This window comes from Psammomys obesus, unplaced genomic scaffold, assembly GCF_907164565.1.
Source record: "Psammomys obesus unplaced genomic scaffold, mPsaObe1.curated_primary_1811, whole genome shotgun sequence".
Lineage (NCBI taxonomy): Eukaryota > Metazoa > Chordata > Mammalia > Rodentia > Muridae > Psammomys > Psammomys obesus.
Window position 1 is genome coordinate 1691269 of NW_026586816.1, and position 27537 is coordinate 1718805.

Genomic DNA, 27537 nt, shown 5'->3' on the forward strand with positions numbered 1-27537 from the left:
CACCAGCTCTTGTCTCAAGTTCTTGGCTCCCCTTAATGTATTGTGAATTGGGATATGTCAGCCAAATAAACCATTTCCTCTCCAAGTTTCTTTTGGTCATGCTGTTTCACCACAGAAATAATAACCCTGATAAAGACAGTGCTGGAACACAGCTTCCTCATTTATCATTACCTGATACATGTATTTTTCCTTGCCCAAATGAGGCCTATGAATTTTCTTTTTGTCTGAAAGTTCTCTCTGTCTTAGTTTTCTGTCAGATGTGGGATGTAAGGAGGCCTCCAGCAACATAATAATGATCTGCTGACCAGGTGGTGCTCCACAGGGCCCATTGTACTCACTGCTCTCTGATGCAGTTGGAAGCCGAGGGTGAGCTCCCTCCCACAGCAGGTGCCACTGGTTGCCGTGTTGGGCTCGCTCACCTTTATTGAGCATCTATTTAGAGATGTCCAATATTGCATTGGGTTGCATCCAAAACGTACCTTGACTGGGCCCAGTTCTGGGGCCTTGAAAGCTCCAGGCTTTAATTCATCCGCTAGAGTAAATTCACCAGATAAAAAAAAGTTTGTTCCTGTGTTCATCAGCTGATGAAAACCAGACCTTTCATGATCTAGAACCTGGAGACTGAGTAGGAAAGAACACACTGAAAAGAAAACCTGATGTTTAAAACCGCTGTAACAGAGCCACCGGTCTGGCCTAGTGCCCGTATAGCATACATAATGCTTTGGGGTTGGGACTTAGCATCGCAGGGGGAAAAAAAAAAACACTTGAAGGGGCCAAATTGAGTTCTTCTTACCACTCACACTGCAGCAAAACTTCAGGACCATAAGTCCTGGGCTCTATCCACCCAAGAGGCACATGAAGACACTCAGTACTGACGTGCATTGAATACCTCAAGGTGATAATAAACCAAGAGTTTATTTTTTTCCCCAGGAGCAGAAGATATCCTAGATCTGAATCACTCACCCACTTCTTTCCAGGGCCCTCATGAAACAATTGCCCCCTTTCCTCTCAGCTTGTACCTGTTTCTATGTGGCAGGCTGGTGCTGTGCTTGAGGTTTCACACTCACACCCCCAACAAGAAGCATGACTGAATACAACCCAAAGACCCTCCTGGATTTCACGACCTTCTAGTTCCCTCCACGACAGTGTTTGCTGATGCGGCAAGTGCATCTGCTTGTGGAATCGCAGCTTAACTTTCCCCAAAGAATTTCACTTTCATATTTACAATCCACTGTTTAAATCTAATAACAAACAAAACGATTTTCAATAAGATATTTCTAGAAACTAAAAAGAAAACAAAGAGAAATAATGTAACAGCATCACAAATCCCCTATCTGTGAATAGCTTCCCACCTGCAATGATTTGATAATGAAATATTGTATGAAAATCCCTACTGATTCTTTGCTGGTAACCTATGACACAGAAGATACACCATGGGGAACAGTCTGTTGGGAACCTTTGAAATGAGTGGTTTTATTTGAAAAAAATTAATAATCCACTGTTCCAAATTATTATCTCTGTGTCTCAATAAATAGGAAGAAAGAAACCAGTATGAATTTGGGATTCTAAAAGCATGACCATCACTCAAAAGCTGAACACCTATTACTTTTCACTATAGAAGACAGAGGGGTTAGCTAACAGATACAAGTCTCCTTATGTGGACATTTTTTTGGAGAAAAGCTTTCCTCTCTTGGCATCAATGTAAACTGGGTCATGAAGAATGTTAGTTTCCTGCAGGAAACCTTATGGAAGAAGAGGGAGATAGAAAGACCTGGAGGGGACAGGGACTCTACAAGGAGACCAACAGAGCCAAAAACCTGGTCCCAGGGGGTCCTGCAGAGACCAATACTCCAACCAAGGACCTAGACCTCCTGCTCAGAGGAAGCCCAAAGGTTACTCTGTTTCCAAGTGGGTGCCCTAGTAAGGGGTACAGGGGCTATACTGACATGAACTTAGTGGCTGCCTCTTCGATCACCTCCCCCTGGGAGGTGCAGCCTTGCCAGGCCACAAAGGAAGATGATACAGCCAAGACTTGATAGGCTAGGTCAGATAGAAGGGGAGGATATTCTCCCTTATCAGTGGACTAGGGAAGGGCCATAGGGGGAGAAATAAAGGGTGGGTGGGGCTGGGAGGAGATGAGGGAGGGGGCTACAGCCAGAATACAAAGTAAATAAACTGTAATAAATAAATTTTAAAAAAAATTTATTGCAATACAAAAATAAAAAAGAAAAGAATGTTAGTTTCCATGGCTCTCTGTATTGCAAAGATTACACCTGTCCAAAGAACAGTTGTGAATTCTCTTGCTGAAATTGTTTTAGGTAACAGAGTTGTCCAGGACTACCAAGGGTCAGGAAGCCCTGAGTTGAAACAGGACATCACTGGTAGTCATAGTGAGAACTGGCAATGGGCTGGCATTTTTGAGTGAATCCCAGAATCACTCAGAGGGCTCTTATGCAGGTTTTGGCAACCATGCTCAAGGGCTATCTAGAACACAACATGCTCATGTCAATGGCACATCTTGTTGAAACACAGCCACTCTTATTTGATCATAAATGGCATATAGCTGCATTCTCTATGAGGTCAGCTTAGGGAGATGAGAAGGACACATTGCAGGATCACAAAGGACATGGAGATGACTATGTTAATGTTGGCAGACTCTGCTGGGCCATAGCCTGAGGTGGAGCAGGCTCACTAGTTCACTAGTTTTTGGAAAGTATCGCAGTTCATAATGCAAGTAGACATGGACCCTGTGCTATGGGTCTAAAGCCTTTCTAGGCTTATTTTGCAAATTCTTATGTTTCAGTGATCACAGATACTTGGTAGTATTGGATCATGCTGCTGAGGCCTTCCATCCTTGGTGTTGCCTCAGATACTCTCTCAAAGTTCTTATGGCTATAGAAAGCTTCTCCTTCATTATGGAATCACAAGGTCCCTAAGCAACTGGTGACAATTCAAGAACTGTGTTGTCAGTAATAGAGATGACTCAGTAGTTAAGAGCACTGGCTGCTCTTCTAGAGGACCTGAGTTCAATTCCAAGCACCCACATGATGTTCATGATCATCTATAACTCCAGTCCCAGCGGATTCGAAGCCCCTTTCTGGCTTCCCTGTGCATACAGAGTGGTATACAGATGTACATGCAGCCAAAACCCATATGCATAAAAATAAATGTAGTAAAACAAAAAACAACAATAAAAAGAGCAACAACAATAAAATGAGTCATGTGTGATGTCGTGGTGCCCTGAGTTCCTTGTAATGAAGAAGACTCCATTGGAGATGGAGATACACAAAGGTTAGCCAGAATGCTGTTGCTTTGACAAAGTAACTAAGAAAACTGACTTAAAGGAGGAAAACATTTTTGGGGGCTCAGAGTTTTGAAGATTTCAGTCTATGGTTTGTTGGTTTGATGTTTTTGGCTTTGATGAGGTAGTACATCATGGCAGGAGTGTGTATCTAAACAATGCCTCTAAACTCAGAGGAAGTTGGGGCACAAAAAAGAAAACAAAAGGCTGATGTCCAGATATCTTTTACAAGTAAGTATCCCCATGATACAGTTGTTGTCAATAGGTTCTACCTCTTCAAGTTTCTACTACTCCCTCAACTAAGCCTGGGACAAGCAAGACAGAACAGGTGCTGGTCTGTATACTGGCCCAAAGAGCTGAGCCAAGTCCATGTCCATATGTTCATCCTGGAATCAAACCTGCTGCCATGGTTGGGCAATGGGTTCTACCAGGATATGCCCAATACCTACCTGATGGTCCATGATGGACTCAGGACTGTGGTTCTGCTGGGGCCATGGTACAGTTTAGATCATGAGAAACAGCTTAGAAATTAGAGATAGTTCGTAGCCTAGATCACTAGGGCCAACATGGTTGGCATAGTAGGCCAGTTCTCCCAGGGATATCTAGACTATATATCCAATAAAAACCACAATACTCAGGGTGGGGCTAGAGTCCCAGACTGTGGGCCATCTTGATAGAGATTGCTGTGGTGTATTTCTGGCTCTACTTGGGAGTCACCAAGGCAAATCTAGTGTTGGCATCCAAAGCAGAATCTAGTCTTCTCTCACCATCAGAGAGAATGTCTCTGTTTCTTACAGTTGGAGATAAGAGTGATGTAAAACTATTAGAGCACAGTCCTGTAAGCTCAGTACTCAAGGAGGCAGAAGCAGGCAGATCTCTGTGAGTTTGAGGCCAGCCTGGTTTACAAAGCCAGTCCATGACAGCCAAGCCTACATGGAGAAACCCTATCTCAATAAAACAAAAACAAACAAACAAGAGTGATGTAAACTATCCTTCCTGGTCAGTGTGTCTCCTTTTATTTCTGTGCTTACCCCTGGTGCTGAAATCTCACCTGACTTCTGATAGTTTGTGAGGATATTTTCACATGCAAAGTTGCTAAAATTGAGTTTCCTGTAGATGAGTATCAGCAAGTCCTCTCTCCCACCATCTAGCTGATGTCATGCACAGTGATTATTTTAAGAATTATGTGTGGCGGTTGTGCATATGTGGGTACAGGTAAACATAGAGTCCAAAAGAGGGCTCTGGGATAAAAATTCAGGTTCTCTGCAAGAGTGTACATGTTTCTACCTGCTGAACCATCACTCCAGCCCACAACCCATTCAGTTTTAATAAATTGTCCTCTGTTACCATCTTGGGTCTTGAGTTTTTCAAATTCTATATTCTTAACTATTTTATGGACATCTTGAAAAAATTAAGGAATCTAAACCCAACTTCTTCTTTTTTTTTCACCAAGGAAACATGCAAGACACTCTCTAGGAATCAGGGGTTACATGTATGTCCTAGAGTAAGAGCGGCAGAAGCCTTCTCTGGGTCCAAGGAGACCACAGCCATTGAGCTTCTTGACACATGAGACAACAGTTCTTATACATCATACTTATTTATGTCTCTTGCTGTCCTCCTCAGGAGTTTTAAGGTGAGAGGATCATTTTAGAAACTTAAACTGTCCCCACCACTGACCCATGGTACTTCCTTTAAAAACCACACATGGAAAGTGCTCAGAAATGCAATATTTAATGAGCTGTTCTAAATTATGAAATAAGAGCAATATGCAATTTTCTAGTTATTAGCCACATAGCCTTGACACTATACAATGATGCCAAACAAGGAACATGAGCACATGGAGACCCTGCCAAGGATAGCAACATCATTGATGCAGAGAAGTACATAGCCAGTCTGTAGATGACTCCAGTCAGAGGAACGATGAACACTCATGCTTGAAGAGCTGGAATTCAGCTACCCAGGGATAGGTTCCAACAGTGAACAGGGAAGTGAAGGTCTGAGGGAAAAGAATAAGAGAGGACAGTAAAATAAGGGGGTGAAGAAAGTTTGTGGGTTTTGCCCCAAACAGCATCTATTTCGCCCTTTCCCTTCCATAGACAAACAGGTAGTAGAAGGAGACAAGTGCCTTCAGATATGACTACCCAGTGAACCCTGGGCAAGTCTTGACCTGTGTCTGAAGCACAACGGTAACCCAAGGGTATTTGTTTCAACACCCCTCTCAGCAGACAGTGACCTCTAGAAAAATATCTAGGATGTCCTTGTGTAATTCACACACCTTACAGTAATATAGAAAGCACCCTGTCAGGATTACCCACTGTGACACTTAGCTTTAACTGTCAACCTAACACAATCTAGAATCACCTTGAAAGAGTATCTCAGTGAGTCATGACCTAGATTAGACTGGCCTGTGAGAATGTCAGTGAGATGCTTTTTGTCAAGGAATTTCATCAAAACAACAAAAATGAAACTAGAACAAGCCATCCTTAGGTTTATCCTATCAGATAATTAATGTATTAGTGAGGCCTCTAACAAGGTGTTCAAATAATGCTAGGTGGGGTTGTCTTCACAGTCAATCTTTACTTCGTCTGTTCGCCAGAGCAGGTCACAGGGCAAGTGTTGGAAGGGCTGAGAGTGGGGCTCTTCATCAACTTTCACCTTCAAACATTGTGTCAGGGTAGTACCCCAAGAGCTTCACCTGAATGTGCAAAAGTGATGTTAGAACCTATCAGGCTTCTTCTGCTGAAGACAATAGAGAAAAATGAAGATGAGACAATGGGCAACCTTTCATATACCGAGAATACAAGGTCAAAAGAGACACAAGCATTTAAAGCTACGGAGTCCAGGGAGCAGGCAGCTACAGTGAAGGAGTGGGTAGTATTGGGAGCTCAAGTTACCTAGTTTTGTACCTCTTGAGACGTCTGTCCCATCCACATTGAGGGGTCCTGAGGAACCTGGCACCTGACAATCCTCAGGTCTGTAGGCATGGATCTGTCAGCTCTTCTTGCACCCCACCCTGTCCCCCTTCAGGACCCATAGCTGTAAAAATAAAGAGGGATGGTGTCATGTATTACATTATTCAGATTATGACTCTCCTGAAAGGGGCAAGTGTCGAGGCTCTCCTCAAATTTCTTGCATGTGGTTCTACGCAGCTGAAGCCTCATGGAGAAAACAAATAGAAAAATCACCTGCAGACAGAAAAATGATTAAAATGAACAGACCCTTCTTGTCATTTAAGAGACTGTATGAGTGTGCTCAGTGTTGGAAGATACCAAGAACATCCTCCATTTGGGGCTCCCTGGGGCCTGACATCAACTCTATGAAGACAAAAGCCAGGGAGGTAGATTAACTTTAACTCTAGATTATAGAGTTAAGAACCAACAGCAGAGATTTGTTGGAAAGCAAAGAAGTCAAGGCTGAGTCCATACCATTATTTCCAGTCCCTGTAGCCTCCATTCGACCACAGGAAGATCCAGACTTGGCTCTCAGCAGACATCTGAACCTACACCCACATTCCCAGAAGACAGAGGACATTTCTTTATAGTCAACCCAAAGACATGGAGCCAGATCTCCAGATGCTTTCTCAACTGAGCTACAAGCAAAACACCTGAAGTAAAAGTACAGTCCAGAGCAATGTTTCAGGAGAAGTATTGTTCCTTTTACAGTGTGTGCTTCTGAACACCAGCTAGGGGCTGCATAGGAACCTCAGAGGCCACAGCCCTGGGCAGGGATAGCACCCCTCTGCATTCTCCATGCCAGGGAAGAGGGAATAGAATGCCCCTCTGCCATGGCCAGAAGTGCAAAGTTGGAGATGAGCATTGCCATCCTTAGTGCATTCTGTAGGGGCATTATAAGATGATGAAGAGTCTAATGTGGTCAGTGGACCCTGAGCAAAGGCCTACAAGAGGAGAAGTTGTCCAGTGCTCTCCGTGCTCCATGAATCCTCAGCACCCACCTTTTTTGTTAATCTTGTTTTACCTTCTCCATTGTTGCCAATTAACTTTTTTAATTTGTGTCTTTGACATATTTTTTTATCTTCATCTATTGGTAAGTTTTGTGTGAATCTCTTTCTTACTAAGTGCTTTTAATTGCTTAGAAGTATTTATTCTAGAGCTAGTGAGATGGTTCATCAAGTAATGGCACTTGCCACCAAGCCTGACAGCCTGAGCTCATATCCAAAATTTACATGGTGGAAGGACAGAATTGACTCCCCAATTTCTTCTCTGACCTCTGTGTGTGCCAACACACACACACACACACACACACACACACACACACACTGAATAAATGAATGAATAAAATATAATAAAAACATTTTAAAAGAAACGCCTACTCTAACATTTCTAAATAGTGTGTCAAAACAATAAGAATGGAATATTTTTATATGAGGATAAGAAATGTTTTGATTTTAAAAGAATTTGTAAGGAAAAATGTAGGTTAAACATTGAAAAAGAATGAATTAGGTTATGCGTAATTTGCAAAGAATGTGGATTGCCCTCTTCTGTCCCTCACTGAGTAGCAGATACATTTGGGCAAGACAGGCAAGACTTACCTCCTCCTGCCAGGAACTCAGGATATGTTCCAGTCTGTAGGCATATTCATCCTCACTTTTCTGGTTGAATGTGTGCACGGCAAACTCCACTGTTGGAGGAAAATAAATAGATGTGACCTTTCCTTGTTGACTTTCGGGACAGGAGTGATAACAAACTGAAAGCTCAGGAGTAGCAGCAGCATGGCACAAGGCAGAGCTTTCTTTCTCTGTGGACAGGACATGGCACCAGAACTCCACAACCACTGCTTTGTCTGTCCAACAGTTGTTTATCAAGCACAATTCCACCCCATAATCTCTTCAGCTTGGGCACAGACTCCTCCTTCTCAGCTGCTTCTCTGACTTAGACACTCTCTTCTTGCTTACTCTAAAATGGTTTTTGTTTTTGGTTTGGGTTTGGGTTTGTCTTTGGAGGTTTTGTTTGTTTGTTTGGTTGGTTAGTTGGTTGGTTGATTAGTTGGTTGGTTGGTTAGTTGGTTGGTTGGTTTTGTTTTGAGACACGCTTTGTATGTGTATCCTAGCTGTTCTGAAACTCAAGACCAAGCGGGCCTTGAACTCAGAGATGATTTGACTTGACTCTGTCTCCTGGGTGCTGGGATTAAAGGTGCCACCATGCCTGGCCTCAACAAATGGTTTTAAATCACCCCCAGTCCTGGAAAGAGGAACATGACAATGTCAAACAAGATATGCCTGACAGAATTGACAAAGGGGGAAGAGCATCCCCTCACTCAGGCCAGCCTCACGTCCTGATCTTCAATGAAACAGAGGAGCCATTATCAGGATGCTCCAGAATCAGACGGAAAAAAAAAAAAAAAAAGACATAGCCTCTTGATGTTATTGGAAGACAGTAAGACAAGTAGCAACTGAGATGGAAAGAATAAGAAAGAAGAGTGAGCTTTGTGGCTGAGAAGGCACAGCTGCTAGAGGCCCATGGAACATGCTCAAAGCCTGCCTGAATATCACTGGCCTATAAGACCTAAAGGATGAGGCAGAGAATAAAGACCACTGTCCTACATCACTTCCTTATTGTTTCATACCTTTGGTCCACTGGTCTGCACCACTGGCAGAGCAGCTAGTGATGTGGACGTGATGTGGAGATAAAGAACAGGAGGTTCAGAGTGGGACCCTGTCTCAAGGAATTGAGGTAGTGAGTGATAAGGACACCTGGTGTCTGGCTGTGGCTTCTGTGTTTCTGTGTGTACACCCACAGTCATGTATACACATACACATCATCTCTCATTGCTGACCAAGTGTATTCCAATTTTCCAAATATTCCTAATGAAAAAGTAAAGACATCAACATCCTCAACCATAGTAATGATGCCTGATCACATCTAGTGGGGAGGGCATCTGAGGAAGATGGATGGAGACTGTGATTCTAGAACTACTCAGGAAGTTATAGTAGTTGACAATATGGTGCATGCCTGTAATCCCAGTATTAGGGCAGAAGAGTCAGAAGAATTATGAGTTTATGGCTTACCCTGGGATGTCTACTGAGACTCTGTTATCAAAACACAAAACAACATCAACAAAATCAAAGATGCCGAGAAAGAAGTTACCATAGTCATCATCCCGCACACACCTACCACTGAGTCAGAAATAAAACAGAACTTGTGATGATGTCACAGTGTTCTGCTTTAGTGAGTTCAGGTGCTGAGACTGGGAAAGGGACATCAGTGCAAGTGATGACACTGACAACCTGTTGACATTCAAGCAAGTGGTCCCAAATAGCTCAAGCTGTCAGTATTTATACAACCATAAGCCTGCTCACCTGAGCAGTGATATTACTGGTTATTTTTTATGCAAAGGAATCATAACGTCAGTACTACACAAGGCCTTAAATTACAAAAAGTACCATAGGCTGTCTCTGACTCTGTTGCCTACTTTTGGATCCCTTGCCCCTAGCTGGGCTGCCTTGCCTGGCCTCAGCGGGAGTGGATGAGCTTAGTCCTGCTATGACTTGATGTGCCAGGGTGGGTTGATACCCATGAGGGGCCTTTCCTTCTCAGAGAAGGTGAGGGGGAATGAGGGAGTGTTAGGGTGGGACTGGGAGGAGAGGAGGGAGGGGGCTGTAATCAGACTGTAAAGTGATTAAATAAAGTAATTAATGGAAAAAAACCATTATGTTCCCCCAATAGTTTCCCTTCCTTCTTATCCCCTACCACTACTAATCACCTGTTGACCACCTGTTGTCAATCACTCCCAACTGTATTTTGCACTACAAAGCACAATTTCAGCAAGCCCAAAATTAATGTCTAGCCTGGCATGTCCTGTGGACATGAGCACATACCCAGCTGGCAGCAAATGTGATTACACAGTATACATGATGAAAAACAGGTGGATGATTTGTCCAGTTATCAAATAGCATCCCTCTGTCATAATACTTATTGATTACAGACAGAGACAAAGTAACTGACAAAATGAAACTAAATATTGCTATGAGTATAAACAGCATAGTAAAGGCAAGGAGAGCTTATAACACGTGCTATCTAATAATAAGCACAGTGGCCACCAACATTTGTTATAGGTCCTTGCCAAGGTGAGAGGGGTTTCCACGGACCCTGCTGTGTGGAATCCCACCGGTGAAGCACTCATAAACCGTTCCCTGAAGATGCTACATGGCCACCACCACTACAGAGAACAAAGCAAGCTTCAGCCATGTTGGGAGAGTCTCAGATATTCTTTATTTCCCAAACAATGAGAATAAGAAGGCCAAATAGGACAGAAGCCAGAGATGCCAGGTAAGTGCAATCAGCTGACCTGCTTAAAGTGCTTTACAGACTGGAAATTACCCCCACCCAATGAGCATATAAAGTACTTTCTACCTTTTGAAAAATAATATAAAATTTGTAAACTCTCTCCTTCCTGCCTCTCACTCTCTCCTGCTTTAGAGCAGGACTTGAAAGAAGGAAGTTCCATAGGTGTACACAGAGCAGCTCTAAAGAGACCACCAAGGAAAGCTACTTGGGCTGAGCCCTATGTACACAAAGCCAAGAAAGTCTTTCTGTACTCAACTGAAGTGGGAGAGTTTATGTCTCATTCCTGAATCATCTAGCCTATCATAACTAAGAGGGAACTCTAACCTTGAGTAGACAACTATTCAGAATAGTAGAAAACTTCCCCTTGCACACACATGAAGCTGTGTCTATTTCTTAGGCTTGGACAAAGGACAAGAAGAGTTAGACTACTCAGACTAACGAGCATCTGGTCAGAAATAGAAAAATCTATCCTAAATACAGCAGGAAGGAATGGGACTTCACAGAAGCCAACTACCCCCCACACACACACACACACATACCCCAGTCTAGCAGAGAAAGGAGAATATGATCAGGGTAGCAGAACCAAGACAAGATGAAATTCATTGGATACAAGGAGCCTGTACTGCACCGTGGCTGTGCTTAGGGCCTGGAGCTAAGATTTGGCAGCAAGTCGGGACCTTATAGGGTGGCCCTGGAAACTTTTTAGGAATCATGACCCATCCCAATTTCTGGGCCCTTGATTGCCTAATGAAGTCTTCTCTTTTCATGCATGGAGCTCAAATTGCATGCACAATGCTGCCAAAATTTTAGCTCTGCTTCCCTAAATGTCACTCATACAAATGAGGTCAGAGATTAATAATATTCCTCAGCTTCTGGGCTTCTGTTCCCAAGTTAATAGCTAACATCAGGTCCATTAACAAGTATTAGTCCCTTTCATTGTGTCATCCTTACTGCTGTCCTTATCTCTGCAACCAGGGTCTCAGCCTACTCACTTCTACCCTCCTAACAGGCTGCACACACCAGCCCTTCCTGTCTCTGCTTTTAGCCTCTTATTTGGTAAGAGTCACTGCTGATGTCATAGTACCGCATGCCTGTAGTGACTTCCTCCCGACCCCAGAGGCAGAGTCTTGGCTGAGCACCCAGGACCATTCTGGAAGGGCCTCACAACCTTATCTGCTTCCTTCAGTGTTCACTTCTCATTTCCCTGAACTTTTTTCTCTGTCACTTGCTTTCTGTCCCTTTAAGCTTTGTTCTGGCCTCCGATATTTTTCCTCCTCATCCTCTCAGTATTCTCAGTGATCTTCTTTTGATAGTGGACTCTAATGTGCCTTGGTAACGTGCTGTTTAATATAAACTTCACTGTCTTCACACTCCTTCATGTTGAGTGGACGCATGTATGACCACACACAGCCATTGCCTGTCCCCTTCCTGGAGTGGATCCCATTTTCTCCCTGGCTGCACCTGGTTCTAACTTTCTGTCTTTTACTGTCAGATACTGTCAACTGTGTCCCATGAGCCCTTTCCAGTCACTATCTGCTGTGTAAATGTGGTTTATTGAACTACAATCACCCTCTCTTATTTACACATTGCTGATAGCTGCTTTCAAGACAACAGGAGTAGCACTGAGTTGTTGGGAAAGAGATCCTGTGCCCCTGCCCCCAGACACAAAAATAGTTACCTTTTTATTTTTGTTTTCTACCAGAAATACTGTGTTAAATAAACACTGGTTCAGAATATGACCAGTTATAGTCAATACCTCTAACACATCAGAGTGCTTCAGTTATTCACAGTAACTACATCCTCTGGGGGTCTGTGAGCATGAGCATGCAGGCTCTTTCATGCACCTTGGTATCCACAGAAGACAGACCTTGGAACATCCTGATTCATTTCTCTTTCTTTATCCAGAAGAGAGAAGTGCTGTTTCTTCTTTTTCACCTCAGCAGATATATTACTCTTCCTATGATAAGAAAAGTGAACAGCCAAACCAGGCAATTTTCCCAGCCTTGTTGTCCTGTAGTGGGGAACATGCAAGAAAGACAGAGCTCCAAATTCTGAGGTTTATACCAGTCTGTCCTGGCCAGCCTGGACAAATTGTTAGGGTAAAAAGAAAGACTTTTTAGAGAGCTGGCAAACGAAAACGACGGAGCCTGTAACCAACAAAGACCACTTGCGTGGAGGTTTCAGGTACTGACAAATGGCTCAGCAGGTAAAAATGCTTGCTGTCAACCCTGAGGACCTTAGAACCTATGTGGTGGAAGGATAAACAGACTACCCCAAGTTATCCTCTGAGGCGTACCCAAGTATGGGTGTGTGCTCATGCACACGTCCTCTCACATAATAAGTAAAATAAATAAATAAAAACAAACAAATGTATAGGAAGTCCAAGCCAATGTATGTGGAGTCTAAAATGCCCACCAGATAGGCTGGCTGGCAGCAAGGTGGTTGGAAGCTTTCGCAGGTCTAGTCTTCTGATATCCAGGCAGAGCTACTATCTCTAGGATATTCTGAGTTCTGTGAATATGAAGGGAAAAAAATAGATTAGAAAATCTCAGGGACTCACATATTTTCAGTTTCTTTCCCAGAAATAGTTGATTCTGTGGTTAATTGTTAGGAGGGAAAAGGCGTCTTTGTAGTGGAGAAGGGGGGACATAGCAAAGGGCTACTTTCCCAGGAGATAGTTAATGAAAAGCTAGCCTCCCAGGGTGGACAGGGAGATAGAAGCAACTTTTCCTGAAGGACAGGACAAGGGAGGGTGGACAGAAAAGATAGAAGCAACTTTTCTTGGGGGACAGGATAAGGGAGGGTGGACATGGAGATAGAAGCAACTTTCCCTGAAGGACAGGACAAGGGAGGGTGGACAGGCAGAAGCAACTTTCCCAGGGACTCAAGACAAGAGAAACATTCTCTGGAGAGTAGTTTTGTGGCTTCAGATGTATCTTTTCCAATAAAGCCTGTGGGAAGCCAGCAATATATTCCACAGCTGTCTGGCCTTCAGAATGAGTAGCTTTTAAAGTCAGCTGAAAACAGGTAGCCTAGAGGGTTTACTCACAACCTCTTGCTTAACAGCTCCTTCTGACCCAAAACTTTTCAGGCCTACAGCCCTTTCTCTGTTCTCCTCCATCCACAATACACATTAACCCAAGACTTAGAAAAATATCTACATAAAATTAAAAGGGCTATCTGAACGTCACTCCCCTGGGGAGAATATGTATTTTAGTCCCAATGACATGAAGCAGGGTTCCTCCATAGTCCCATGCTCCTTATCGTTACAACCCAGGTGATCTTTTGGACAAGGTGAGAGTGAGGCATTTTTCTAGCACATATGTGACATGTGTTGGAGTTGGCTAATTTAAAATCCATCCTCTGAAAACAATTCATCTTTCAAAATAGGCCATTTATGTTGGATGAGAATGGGCATTAAGGGCCTGGAGAGAGGGTTCATTTTGTAAGTGTCTTGCCTTGCAAGCATGAAGATCCAAGTTAGTAACCCTAGCCAGGCATGGTGGCACATGCCTATGATCCTAGACATGGGGAGAGAAAGACAGGAGGATTTCTGGAGCTCACTAGCCAGCAAAGTGTTGCCAAATCAGTAAACTCTGGGATTCAGTGAGAGGCCTTGTCTCAAAAAAAACAAGGTGGAGAGTAGCAGAGGAATACAGCCCACATCAACCTCTGACTTCTGTACATATATACATACATACATACATACATACATACCTATATACATCTATACATGTGTGCTCACATAACAATAAGTACATATGCATACACCATACGCCACCCTACATATATGCAAAAAAGAAGTCCCTGGTCTATCAGGTCTCAGCAGGAGTGGCTGCATCGCCTTCTTCTGTGGCCTGCTAAGGCTGCTCCCCCCTCAGGGGGAGGTGATCAAAGAGGAGGCCAAGGACCTCCCTTTTCAGTGGGCTGGGAGAGGGACACTGATGGGGAAGAGGGAGGGTGGGATTGGAAGGGGAGGGAGATACATGGGGGATACAAAGTGAATAAAGTATAATTATTAAAAATAAAATAATTAAATATATATATTTATTTATTTGTATATATATATACATATATATATATATATATATATATATATATATATATATAGCCACTCTTCGAATCCACATCTTAAAAAGAAAAAAAAAAAAAAGAAGTCATGTCAAAGTAGAACACAGGCAGACATTGAAACAGTAAAAGTACTGAGTTTGGCTGACCCAAACACAGTATACCACCTGATGAAGATGGTGTGGTGTGGCAGAGCTCAGGGGAAGTAAATGGATGAGGCAAAAAGTGAACTGAGGGCACTGGGCCCCATATTCTGGGACTGAGGTCACTACTGTGCAGAATGGAATAATGCACGAAACACTGTTCAGGTCTGTGTGATTCTCCACTCTGAGGGTCACAGCTCATTCCTCCTACAGCACAATTTCCATGGCCTGATGCACACAGCTTAAAAGTGCCACAACTCTGTGGGCCCTGCAGGTTGGGCCCAACTGCCTGACCTTCCCCCACAGGAAATACTGGGTGATCCTGCAGTGACTCTTTAAAAAGCCAGTGGCTAGCTCTGCACGAAGACGTTAACCCTTGTCTCTCAGTGTTCTCTTTTACCAGTACACGTATCCCAGATTCTATGAGAGCTAGCAAGAACATCACCTACCTTTCTCTGTGACCAACCATAAGTCAAGACTTTCTGACAAACATTCCAAGAGCTGGCATCCCTGCCTAGTGAGGAAATCTGCCAGATGTCTATGGGCTGCTCAGATTGAAAACTGCACATCAGCAGGAAAGCGGGGAGACCGTGTGGAAGCCATAAGGTGCAGCAGAGACAGCCTGATCTCAGGGCAGGAAGCCCTGAGATGACTTCTTTTTGCATATATTTTTGACATGACTTCCTTTTTGTACATATTTAGGGTGACCTGTGCTGTATGCATGTGTATTTATTATGTGAGTACACAAGTATATATGTAGTTATGTATGGATGCATGCATGCATCCATGTGTACAGAAGTCAGAGACTGATGTGGACTTCCTCTCCTAGAGTCCCACTCCCTGTTCCCAACCTCCACAGAGCCGGGGACCAGAAACAGTGTCATTACATTTAACCCTTCAGCATAGCCAGGCATCAAGTCAAAGGAGGCAAAGGTGAATGATGTCTGCTGTCTGACCCCATCACAGGAGTCCTTGGATGTAACCTCACCCACCATACACAGACTACAGGCAGCATTAGGGAGTGTTGCTCTCCAGAAGTCATGTGTCCTCTTGATCTTCTAAGCTCCAGAAAGACTTTGGAGGCAACATAGATTATCACAGCCATCACTGTAGATGAAATACAATCTTGCTGTGCTGTGAAATATAACCAGTCTTCTGGTTGACCTCAGCAAAGCCACCCTCTCCATATTTGTTTACAGGTAGAGAATACATCACTCAACCAGGAAACCATTGGAGAATTCTTGAGCCACTAAGGACCGAACAGAACTTGGAGGCTAAGGGAACTATGATGCAAGACAGCAAGTGTTTTTCTCCATCTTCCCAAACACTTACTTAAGATTATAATAATAAAGTCTACCCTAGAAGACTCTTTTAGCCTGGTGGGCTAAGGGGGAACTGACTTTCTCAGGTGAATGATCAGAAACTGAAATGGGGGAATGGATGACAGCAAGGGTGGTGATGCAGCTGACAGGTGCTTTGCTCGTGTTCTGCTAGTTCCAGGCACGCTGTGTGAACTTGAAGAAGGGATCCCATGGAGCAACTCTGGACACTAAAAGCTATTTGTGCTTGGACCTTGGTTATGCTAGAAATAGCATCCATTTATTGGCAGCAGGTTGGAGATGATGTGAACAACTAAAGAAGGATGCCCAACTCCCAGAAAATAGCATCACTTATTCTCAGCACCAGTTCCAAAGAATTCACACAATTAATTAAGTCAGTGGGTCAGTTATAGTGGTCCATAATCTTGCAAGCATCTTTATTTTAAAGAAAAATGAGAATGACAGCGTTTTCTGGATGCTGATTAGATATCTTTGCATTGCTTCTTCAGCATTTTAAGTTCAAACTTCCATGGTTTGGATCTAACAATAAAGATGCAAAACACGTTCTAAAAGAGACAAAAAGAACAATTATTTAGGGAGCTGTGGAGAAGGCATAATAGTAAAGTGCCTGAATTTGGATCCCCAGAACCTATGCAAAAAAGCCAGACATGGCTGCACATCTGTAACCAAGCACAGGATAAACAGAGGCAGGCATATCCTGGGAATCAGTGGAAGTCAGCCCACCAGTCAGTGAGCTCGTAGAGATAACTTGTCTCCAAAGATAAGGTAAAGAATGGTTTTCATGTACATGTGCACATACATATACATTACACACATGCACACAGATGGGTACACACACACACACACACACACACACACACAGAGAGAGAGAGAGAGAGAGAGAGAGAGAGAGAGAGAGAGAGAATGAAAGAAAAGGGGAAAATCCTGTAAGTCCTTACTTCTACTTTCCAGGATTTGACTTAAGAGGACTAAGAGAGTGAATCAACCATACCCACTGCAGTGCCTACATGGGTCAACCTTAATCCTTAAGGCAGAGGAGCCAGCCATCCTCACAAAACCTGTCTGAACCGAGAAACTGCTCAGATGTTCAAACATGCCTCCAGCCACAACCCACTTTCGAGTGATCCACAGAGCCCCTCTGCTTTGCGTAGGTCCCAGTGGGTCCTTCCCCATGTAATCAATGAAATGAGAATAACACAGAGCCCTGTGCTTCTCAGAGTAGAAGTAGAAAAACTGTACAGACACCAGCAAAACAGTCTTCAGGTGGAGAACCACAGAGACGCATGACCTGGCATCGGTCTTGCAGAAGAAGTGGGGCTCCAGGCTCATGGCGGTCAATGAGCACTCTTGATTTTCTAGTCTCTCTCCTTAAAATCCACATTAACTTAGAATAAAAATGCAAAGTCTAAATACCTCTTTGACATCAATATAAATTTGAATGACAGCCTCACGCAAAAGTGAGAAAGAAATTATATCAGAATATGCATTTTAAAAAGCAAAAATAAAAACTTCAGTTTATATGAAGCTGTATCTAGGTAATCTCGACAAAGATGCTGCCCAGGCTAACTCCTAAGAGAAGGAATTAAGCAATCCTCAAGGGTCCCTGAAAGGCATGCCACCATTTTTATCCCTAGCACATTTCATGAGAATGCACTTTTAGAAAACATTCACGTACACTTATACAACACAATTCACTTATACAGCATAAATTGAAACATAAAATGTCTTTGTTTATCAGACATTAACGCTGACTCCACTGTGATGTGTTCCTGTCTAGGTACAAGGCCTGGTAACACTAGTACATAGCTAAGATGTCCCTCAAGCCTAACATGAAAGAGCAGGAAACTGAACATAGGGTTATGTGTTGGACATCCAGAGCCATTAAGGCAGCTGCACAGCCTCCAAGGGCTTCCATACAACAGCAGCAGACAAGATGAATTTTCCCTCACATTCACTGCTTCAAGGATTTCAGTGAAGCAGTCATGCCATGCTTTTCAACAGGCTCGGTCCCTCGTAGTGCAGGGCACTTGGAGCAAGGTAACTACCCAAATCGCCACTACCCAGGATTAACGGCAGGGTTTACTTATCTCTTCTTTAAGACGGTGGGGCTGCAGAGATGGCTCAGTGGGTAAAATGCTTGCTGCTCAAACATGAGACCCTGCATTCAGATGTCCAGCACTCATGTAACACTGTATAGCATCACACACCTGGAACCTCAGCACTGTGGGGACAGAGACAGGCTGATCCAGAGGGCTTCCTGGCTAGTCTGTAAACCCAAATGGCAAGTTCCATCTTCAGTGAAAGACTGTGTCTCCAAAAAGTAAAATGAAGAGCAACAGAGGAAGACACCCAGTATCAACCTCTGGCATGCATACACTCATGCACAAACACACACACACACACACACACACACACACACACAAACACACGTGTGCGCACACACACTAATAATAATAATTATTATTATTATAATAACTGAAATTAAAATTATAGATTCCCTTAGGACCACCTCTTTATGAGGAAGTGGATGAATATAGAATGTTGAATTTATGCTAGTTTGGCTGAGATGTCTGTGGCTTTAGCAAGGACAGGTCCATATGTCAGGACAGCCCTGCCGGGATGTTCACATGCCCGTCCTGAAAAAGAACAGGACAAACTTTCAATCCCTGACTTTGTACCAGAGAAGCCCCAAACAGAAGGAACGTAGCTGGCGTCGCTCCAGCTTTATCAGCCGGTCCTCTGTACTACATTTGTGACGTGTCTGACCCGCTTGTCTGGAACACCCCTGCCAGTACCATACCATAGGATCAGAGTGGGCGCCCAGAAGAAGCCTTCCAGAATGCAAAATAGCAATAGAAAAGGAATTGGTTTGGCTTTAAGCTTACTTTTATGTGTCATGTAGATACCTCTCCACATGTACTTGTGTTTGTGTGTCTCCCTGTATGTACATGTGTGTATGAACATGTATATATGGATGTGTATATCTTGTAGAATGAGGTAGGATGGTGTCAATGACAGATAATAGAAACATCTCAGGTCTGAGGTCTGGCTACCGTAGTCTCAAATAGAGCAAAGTTTAAATAAAAAGCTAGCAAATGCATCAGAACTGTGCTCTCAGTACTCTCTATCACATAGGTGAGACCAGGGCCATTTCTTTTATGTCAGCCACATACCTTTTTCATTTTAGGATCATGCTGAAACAAGCAGTTTTCGTTGTCCCCTAAAGTTTTCTTGCACATTGTTCGGGCAATTTTTACTTCAAGATAGTACTCCAGACTGTCTGTAAGCTTTAAACGAGTCATGTAAGTTAAATCTCATATAAGAAAACAGCGCCAAGTACTCCCTCTGATATGTCAATATGCCATTGGCTACTTAGGGCTAGAATATCTTTCTGCTCTTCCTCAACTACATCTCCTGGCAGAAGTTTTGAGATTATCTGAGAGAACTCTTACCTTGACCTACGTCTCACTCTTCTCTCACAATTGTTTTATTTTTATGTATTGTTGTGTATATGCATGTATATGGTAGATGTATGCGTTCATGTGGGTTGGGGCATATGTGCATGTGAGTGCCTGTGTGAGCACACCTTGAGAGAACACAGGTCAATGTGGACGTGTTGGCTCACTCTCGCTGAACCTGCCGCTCATTTGCTTTGCTAAGCTAGCTGGCAAAAGAACTTCAGGGCTCTGCTTAGCTCTGTCCCAAGTGCTGGGGTTGCAGACTTGCACGGATATTTGAGTAGATGCTATAGATCAAACTCAGGTCCTCATGTGTGTGCAGCAACCACTTTACTGAGCCATCTCCCTCTCCCCTGGGTTGTTTTTTGCTTTCAAAGCAAGAATAATATCCATTGCAAGAAGCAAGGAAATTATAAACAAAGAGTATTTTCTAGTGAAAACTAACCATTTATTTTTTGCAACTTGTGATTAGGTCATCTGTAAGAAAATAGATACTTAATTTTTTTTGAGGGTTTAGAGACTGTGCATTCACAGATTAAGGATCACATATCTAGCAGGAGTCTTCTTACTACATCCTATCATAGCGAAGTGGAGAAGGACATGAGAGAGCACAAGAAAAAAAAGAAAAGACAGGAGGTGGATTGTGCAGCTTCATATCAGTGTCCAAAGTAAGCACCAGCTAGCTTAGCAAAATCAATGAGATCCAGGTTTGGGAAGAGTCAAGAAAGAGCCAAGAAAACAGCAACATGACCTGTGGCCTCCCAGTGAACACACACACAGGCACCCACATGCACATAATGTACCTACACATATGAATATAGACATATCCATATATCTGTATGCACACAATAATAATAATTGTCAATAAATAAAGGTAAAACAGCTATGAGCGAGAAGTAAGGTAGGTACCAAAGGTAAGAATTCTCCTTGTAGCATAAACTCCTCCCCTTAGGGCCACATCTCCACACCCTCACATAAGGGATTAAATTTCCAAAGCGTTTTTTTAGGAGGATACATTGAAATGACAGCACATGTTTTTCTCAGAGGCAACTATGAGGAAGCCAGGAACTGATAGATCAAGGGAAAGAACAGAGAATTCTGCCATTGTTGGGGGCACACCGGTCCCTGTACTCACAGAGAAGCACTAAAAGAACCAGGAATGTCAGTCATGCAGAGGTGCCTCCTCAATGGAGAAGATAGAAATCAAATGACTGCATTCCATCCAGAAAGTGAGATTTTGTTAATAACCTGGTGACTTTTTGCTCTCTGTGGAGGCAGACCTCACCCGTGTTTTACTTTAGAGGAAGACCTCACCCAAATCCCTCAGAATGATTATTCCAGACTCTTCCCTTCCTAGTACTTAGAAGACATGTCTCATGTACTCTATGGCCTGCTGACCTCTAGGTTACTGATCAGAGGCCACACTAAATTCTAGACCTGTTAGCTCTAGAACCCATCCTCATGACCATATGTACTTTCTACAAAAGTTTATGTCGTCACATCCTAAGTTTTATTGTCTACCTGGAATTGGACTGATTGCTGCCTGGGAACCTTTCCCCAAACTGTGCTGCACTTTAAACATGCTGACAGCGAACTTCCTGACGTTAGACTCCCCAAAGTCTGATACAGTTTAATGAAGACAATCTAGACAGAGTTTCATTCTTACCCTTCACAGGTTCACTTCCCTGACTTGATGCCTGCAAAGACCTCTTCATACAATGATTTTGACCACTTCTGAAAGTCTAGCCTCTGCTGTACCCAGCTTTCAAAAACGTTGGAGTCTTTTTATGAGGAGGGTTCTGGTAATTGCCTCTTATTTTTTTAAATGTAGACGTTATACCTAGTGCCTGGTCGATAAATAAATAAATAAATCCACACTCGGTGAAAGAGGACTTCTTAAGCAAGACAAAAAATCCAAACAGCATACAGAAAGAAAAAAGCTAAATGCTATATTGCTATGTTTTCAATGCTCAAAAGACCCTATAAGCAAAATAAAACTACAAACACTGAATGGCAAGTATAGCCATATATACAAATATATATATATATTTATATATATATTTGTATATATATATTTATATATATAAATATATATATTTGTATATATGGCTATATATATATATAATGTGATTTATATATGTGTATATGTACATTTGTTTACTTAATTCACATGAGTAACAAATGTACCAACTAATCAATACAATACAAATAATTCATAAGAAGGAAGAACGCATAGAAGAAAATACATTGTCCTTAAACTAGAAAACACATTTTTCATGGTACTAGGAAATACAAAGGATATATTTTCACATCCATCAAACAAACAAACATCTAAAAGATAAGAGAGTTCCAATATTGGTACGATGCCAACCTATATACCAGAAGAGTTGGCACAAGCCTAAATCTATTTAGTTCACAGCCTAACTGAGGCCCTGTGCTCAATGTGCAGCACCACAAATAAAACTTTAAAAATACATTTAGTAGCATTCAGAGGCAATTTGCCATTATCTTATAGGTATACTTTCTAAATAAGTAATTCAGATTCAGAGTATTGGCCATGCTGGATGTGATGCCATGTTCATTGTCCTACTTTTTCTGTTGACATGCCTGCTGATCTGCTAGGATATAAGCAAAATAGCCATGGTACTTCAGTTTCCAAGTATGATACAAACATATATAGAGATGGAAATAGAAAGAGATAGATGATATACAGAGATATAGAGATAGACATAGATATAGATACTATTATATGGATTCTCATGACACTTTGAGTGCCAAAGTAAACAAAGTAGAAAGTATGATTTTATGAATACAAAATTCATTTGATTGAACCAGTGAGATGCCTTAGTGGGTAAAACCACCTAGTACCAAGCTGGAAAACCTGAGTTTGATTCCTAGAAACCACATGGTGGAATAAAAAAGACTGACTTCAATGATTGTTCTCTTTTTCCCTTCCCTATAACTCACATAGAAAGAAAGAAAGAGAGAGAGAGAGAAAGAAAGAAAGAAAGAAAGAAAGAAAGAAAGAAAGAAAGAAAGAAAGAAAGAAAAAGAAAGAAAATTTGAATCTTTCCACAGTGTATGTACATGGAAAAAAAAAAAAAAACATCTGGAAGGAGGGAGAAAGCTATTTTTGTGGTACTCTCAGAAGTAACCAACCAGACTGGAAATTCAAGAAACAGTTTCCTCTCATTTTTATTGTGTGTATGTGCTCATGTATATATGCGTAAGTGCGGGTACTCATGTGTGGGTATGCACGTAAAGTCTAAGATGACATCAGGCATCTTCCTCAATTACACTCTATCCTTTTTCTAATTTAATTATTTTTATTTTTATTAATTACAATTTATTCACTTTGAATCCCTCCTGTACCTCCCCCCCTTCTTCCCTCTCAATCCCACCCTCCCTCTTCCTCACCCATGACCCTCTCCCAGTCCACCAAAAAGGGAGGTCCTCCTCCCCTTCCCTCTGACCCTAGTCTATCAGGTCTCATCAGGACTGACTGCATTGTCTTCTTCTGTGCCCTGGTAAGGCTGCTCCCCCCTCTGGGGGAGGTGATCAAAGAGCCAGCCACTGAGTTCATATCAGAGACAGTCCCTGTCCCCATTACTATGGAGGCCTCTTAGATACTGAACTGCCATAGGCTACCAGCTGTGCAGGGGTTCCAGGCCATCTCCATGAGTGGTCCTTGGCTGGAGTATCAGTTTCAGGAAAGACTCCCGTGCCCAGAATTTTAGGATCTGTCACTGTCCTTGTGGAGCTTCTGTCCCTTCCAGGTCTTAGTATCTCCCACTTCTTTCATAAAACTCCCTGCACTCTGCCCAAAATTTGGCTATTAAGTCTCAACACCTGCTTCAATTCCCTGGAGGGTAGAGTCTTTTCAGAGGCCCTCTGTGGTAGGCTCCTGTCCTATTCCCTGTTTACTCCCTCCTCCAATGTCTATCCTCTTTGCCTTTCTGAATGGTGATTGAACATCTTAGCCAGAGTCCTTCTTCCTGATTAGCTTCTTTAGGTGTACATATTTTAGTATGTTTATCCTATATTATATGTCTAGTATCTCTAGATCAATACTGGCTAAGCCAGACAGACTCGGCGATCCTCCTTTGCCTCCCCTGTGGTAGGAATAGAAGCAATGCCACACCTAGCTTTTCTAAAATGAATGCTGGGCTCAAACTCAGATCCTTATACTTGCACCACATCGCTTTACTAACTGAAGCACTTCACAAGCCCGGCGTTCATTGTAACACAACTACCAGTCAGACTTCTAAAACTTTCATATATACTAAGTTAGATCAAGTTCCTCAGCCTCAGTCATACAGAAATCTTGCAGCTGGGCCTTTCTTTGTCTGGTACACTCTCTAACCATCAAACAGACAAACAACTGGTTGGTTGTTTTACGATAGTGGGTATCTTAAGCCTTAACTTACTAGGTAACAGAAGTAGCACTTCCATTCATGACAACTACAAATGCCCCGAGGCATTACCAAAAATCTCATGAATGTGAAAGCCATCCTTAGTTGAGAACTAAAACTGTGCAAAGAATGCCCACCTTCAGGCAAAGGGTGCCCACCTTCAAGAAAACCACATATTTAAAATACTGTAAGTGGAAAATGTGTGTAACAAATTAAGTCTTACAGATGCAATATAGTACCCCAAACAATTGCCTTTCCATTATCATGGGATCACTCCGAGCTGTGGCAATACCACAAGAAAATATGATACCACGTACTGGTAGCCCAACGAAGTATCCAAATTTGAAATTCCAAAGCAAGTTTTCTGTTGAACATATATTGTTTTCAAACTATAAGATATAGTAAGTGAAGTCATTATAAACTGGAGAGCACCTGTGTGCTTCTAAGTTAAAATAATTGTAAGCAATGTCAATTCTCTTAGCCACCAACCAATCATGAGCCTAATGTATATTCCTAATTGCTCAGCAAATGGGAGACAAAGGGGTTCTTGTGTACTAAGGAAGTCCCTTGCTGTTTTTCCAGACTCTTTTCTCTTACTTTGGACTGTTTACGTACCTCTCTTTTCCCTTTTGCTGAACTAGCTCTCAATATCCTGTAGTTGTATTTCCCATCCAGTCACTCAGACTCATTAAAATCTGATTAAAATCAAAAGGATCTTATGTCTTGACTCTCCTACCTACCAACTATGCAGCACCCTAAACATTTCGTGCCTCATTTTCCTCTCCATAACACATAAGAAGAGTTCCTACCTAGGAGCTGTGAAAGCTGAATGAGTGAACCATGGAAAACAAGACCAGCTGATAGACCAACCAACAGGAAGTAAATACTCTCTCTAGTTGAGCCACAGTAGTTCAAAGCTGCTGTACAAGCTTGTGAACACCAGCACTCAATACTGCACAAAACCTATAGCTGCCCCTTCTGAACTGACCTACATTTAAAATTTTGTATTTATTTTTAGTTTATGTATGTATGTTTAGTTTAGTGTTTAGCCTGTATGTGCATATGTACACCATGTACATGCCTGGGGACCACAGAAGCCAGAAAGAGATGTCAGATCCCTTATAATGAGGGTTACAAAGAGCTGCGAGCCACCATCTGGGTGATGGGAACCAAACCTGGGTTATCTGCAAGAACAGCAAGTCCTCTGAAACACAAACACATCCCTCCAGCCCCGGGCCTACACTTTTAATGTTACCATAATCATTCTAATTGACATTTTATGTTTCTTATCCATCTCAGGCTAATGAATGGGGGATACAATTAATCTTCACTTCTAAAGTGAAATGGTATACTGCATATAGAAGCATCCTTTGGCCTTGTTTCCACTCCTATGTAATCCCTTGACACTAGTCTCTGCCCTCAACAGACGAGTAGGGGATAAAGGAGCAAGGAGCAGACACTGCACCCACCTGCTCTTGAGATTTTAGAATGTCCACCACCCTGAAGCTGTACTGGTCCCTGCTGGCCTTGTTATACTCTTTCATGGCATACCAGATTGCTTGCTGCACATAGACATAGTTTTTGGGGATGTCTTCGAATGGTCTCACAATCTTAGGTGAGCCCCAGGCTTGGACTCTTCTAGACACAAGGCCCATTGTGAGCACCAGGAACAGCAGGGGCTGTAAGAATCTGGCCATGGTGTCTCATTTAAGGAAACACATATCAATTTCCTCTTCCTTTCCAGAGCTGGTGTGAGTGTAGCTGGCAAGGCTCCTGCTGCCACTGCAGGTCAATGGATCTTTTCACCTCCACTCCTGACAGTGCTGTAGGTTAAAAGGAAGAGATTTCTTTTGACACCCTTATGATACTGTACTCTAACGAGAAATACATAATTGATTATCACCCCCATTTCTGGTATTAGAACCCTAAGTATTCCCAAGTGAATACAGAAGAAGGAAGCATATACATATTCTATGGCAAACCCTTTTCAGCCATGCTCAAGTTTGCTCTAGGTGGGCTTTGTGGTAACAAAAATATGAAGTTCATTCCCAGAATCACTAACAAGGTTGGACCTTTCAATTCACTTTTGACTTTTAGGAGATCATATAGAGAGAGGTTCCTGTGTGATGGAACCTCTGTGGCACATCTCAGAATGATAAGAGGGTTTCCAGATTGGCGAAGACATGGGGGTTTGGTATAGATGAAATGAAACCCCAAGAACCACCTTTCTTGCTGTGCATAACTCTTCATCAAGCTACTCATCTGTTCTCTAATAACTGTCCATTCCAAGGCACAGGTGGAAACTTGATTGTAAGAATAGATTTAAGGTGTGAAATCTTTACCAGATAAACAGGTCATGGTTTCCTCATCACCTTTGAATGGATCAATACTCACATTTCTGGAGCAGCCTACTGTTTTCAGGAGTGACTTTGTACCTCTTTTAGTCACGTGAATTCTCCACTATGTTATGATACAGGGCAGAGGCTCCCACAAGACATGGCTCCTCAGTTGTGTACGTAGAACTACAACCCTCCGATGCACACTAATCTCTATTCTTTTCAATCTATTATATTCACATCAGCACAACAGAAAATGGAATAAGATGTCAAAACAGGCAGAGGTTGTGGAGACCTTCCTTTTGTTCAAGTTTAAAGAAGGTGTGATCTACTCCAGGGACCTTCTGCTTGTGGTTAGTATCTAAAGAGGGAGTCTTGTGAAAGCAGCTCAAACCTCTGCTGCCTCAGGCTGGTGCCAGGTTACATAGAAATCTAACTGAATCCATTTGATGCCTAGAGGTAATTAGAACATTGCTTGGAGAACCCACACATGTGGCTCCAGGGGTATTTTGTGAATTAAAACAATGTCTTCTCACTATCCGGATGCTTATCGGGCCCTGTGCCTCATGTCACTCACGCACAGCCATCCTTCCTAAAGACTGTATACTGACTGGCCCCTTTTCAAAGGAGGAAAATGAGCTTATTAAGAAGCCAATAAAGAGCATAAAGCTACTTAATGGAGGCTTCCAGGCCTAACCACTACTGGCCCCACCCTGTTAACCTACCCCATATATGCACACATTAAATCACATCCTGAATACATATTTGCTTTGGATGATATCCAATTTGACCAGACAAGATAGACTGAGTTAAAATTTCTAAGATCTGGGAAAACTAGTTAAAACATGTGAAGTATAGACAGTGAGTGAACAAATAGCTTAAGAGACTCTTCTGAATTTTTAAGAAGTAGAGTGACTGCGTTTAGGTTGGACATAGAATTTAATGACAAAACTAGGAGATACCCGACATACATTAGGCATTGGGGATGAATGTGATATACATAACCGAAGTATTTCTGAGGTCTTAGTTTGTCCATTCTCTGATAACACCATTCTTGCCCCATGTATCCTCTACATATGTAATGTCAATCAAATCATGCAGTAGGTTCTTCCAAACAGACAACTGTGCCAGGCAGATGCAGTTGAATCCATCCTATAAGTGAATGATCAAGTGTA

The 27537-nt window shown here is 42.5% G+C and overlaps 3 protein-coding genes across 3 annotated transcripts in view; 1 reads left to right on the top strand and 2 right to left on the bottom strand.

Moving 5' to 3' along the window:
* LOC129673026 (cystatin-9-like) overlaps positions 1 to 27537 on the top strand; it is a 50570-nt gene that overhangs the window by 13842 nt on the left and 9191 nt on the right. The gene's annotated exons all lie outside the window — the stretch shown is intronic.
* LOC129672949 (cystatin-9-like) lies at positions 5211 to 8071 on the bottom strand. The gene is given in 4 exon segments (XM_055602605.1): positions 5211 to 5297; positions 6373 to 6486; positions 7851 to 7963; positions 7966 to 8071. Coding segments are annotated over 4 exon segments (420 nt in total).
* Positions 16618 to 25723, bottom strand: LOC129673027 (cystatin-13). Its single transcript, XM_055602696.1, has 3 exons — positions 25496 to 25723; positions 19330 to 19443; positions 16618 to 16701 (listed from the first exon to the last, which is right to left on the bottom strand). Exons 1-3 carry the CDS (start codon positions 25721 to 25723, stop codon positions 16618 to 16620), a joined length of 426 nt encoding a protein of 141 aa, XP_055458671.1.

Coding starts and splice junctions, on each gene's coding strand:
- LOC129673027 (XM_055602696.1), bottom strand. CDS start 25,723: ATGGCCAGATTCTTACAGCCCCTGCTGTTCCTGGTGCTCACAATGGGC. Junction 19,444..25,495: donor TTCTAAAATCTCAAGAGCAG/GTGGGTGCAGTG, acceptor ACTCGTTTAAAG/CTTACAGACAGTCTGGAGTA. Junction 16,702..19,329: donor ATGATCCTAAAATGAAAAAG/GTATGTGGCTGA, acceptor TGTCTCTTTTAG/AACGTGTTTTGCATCTTTAT.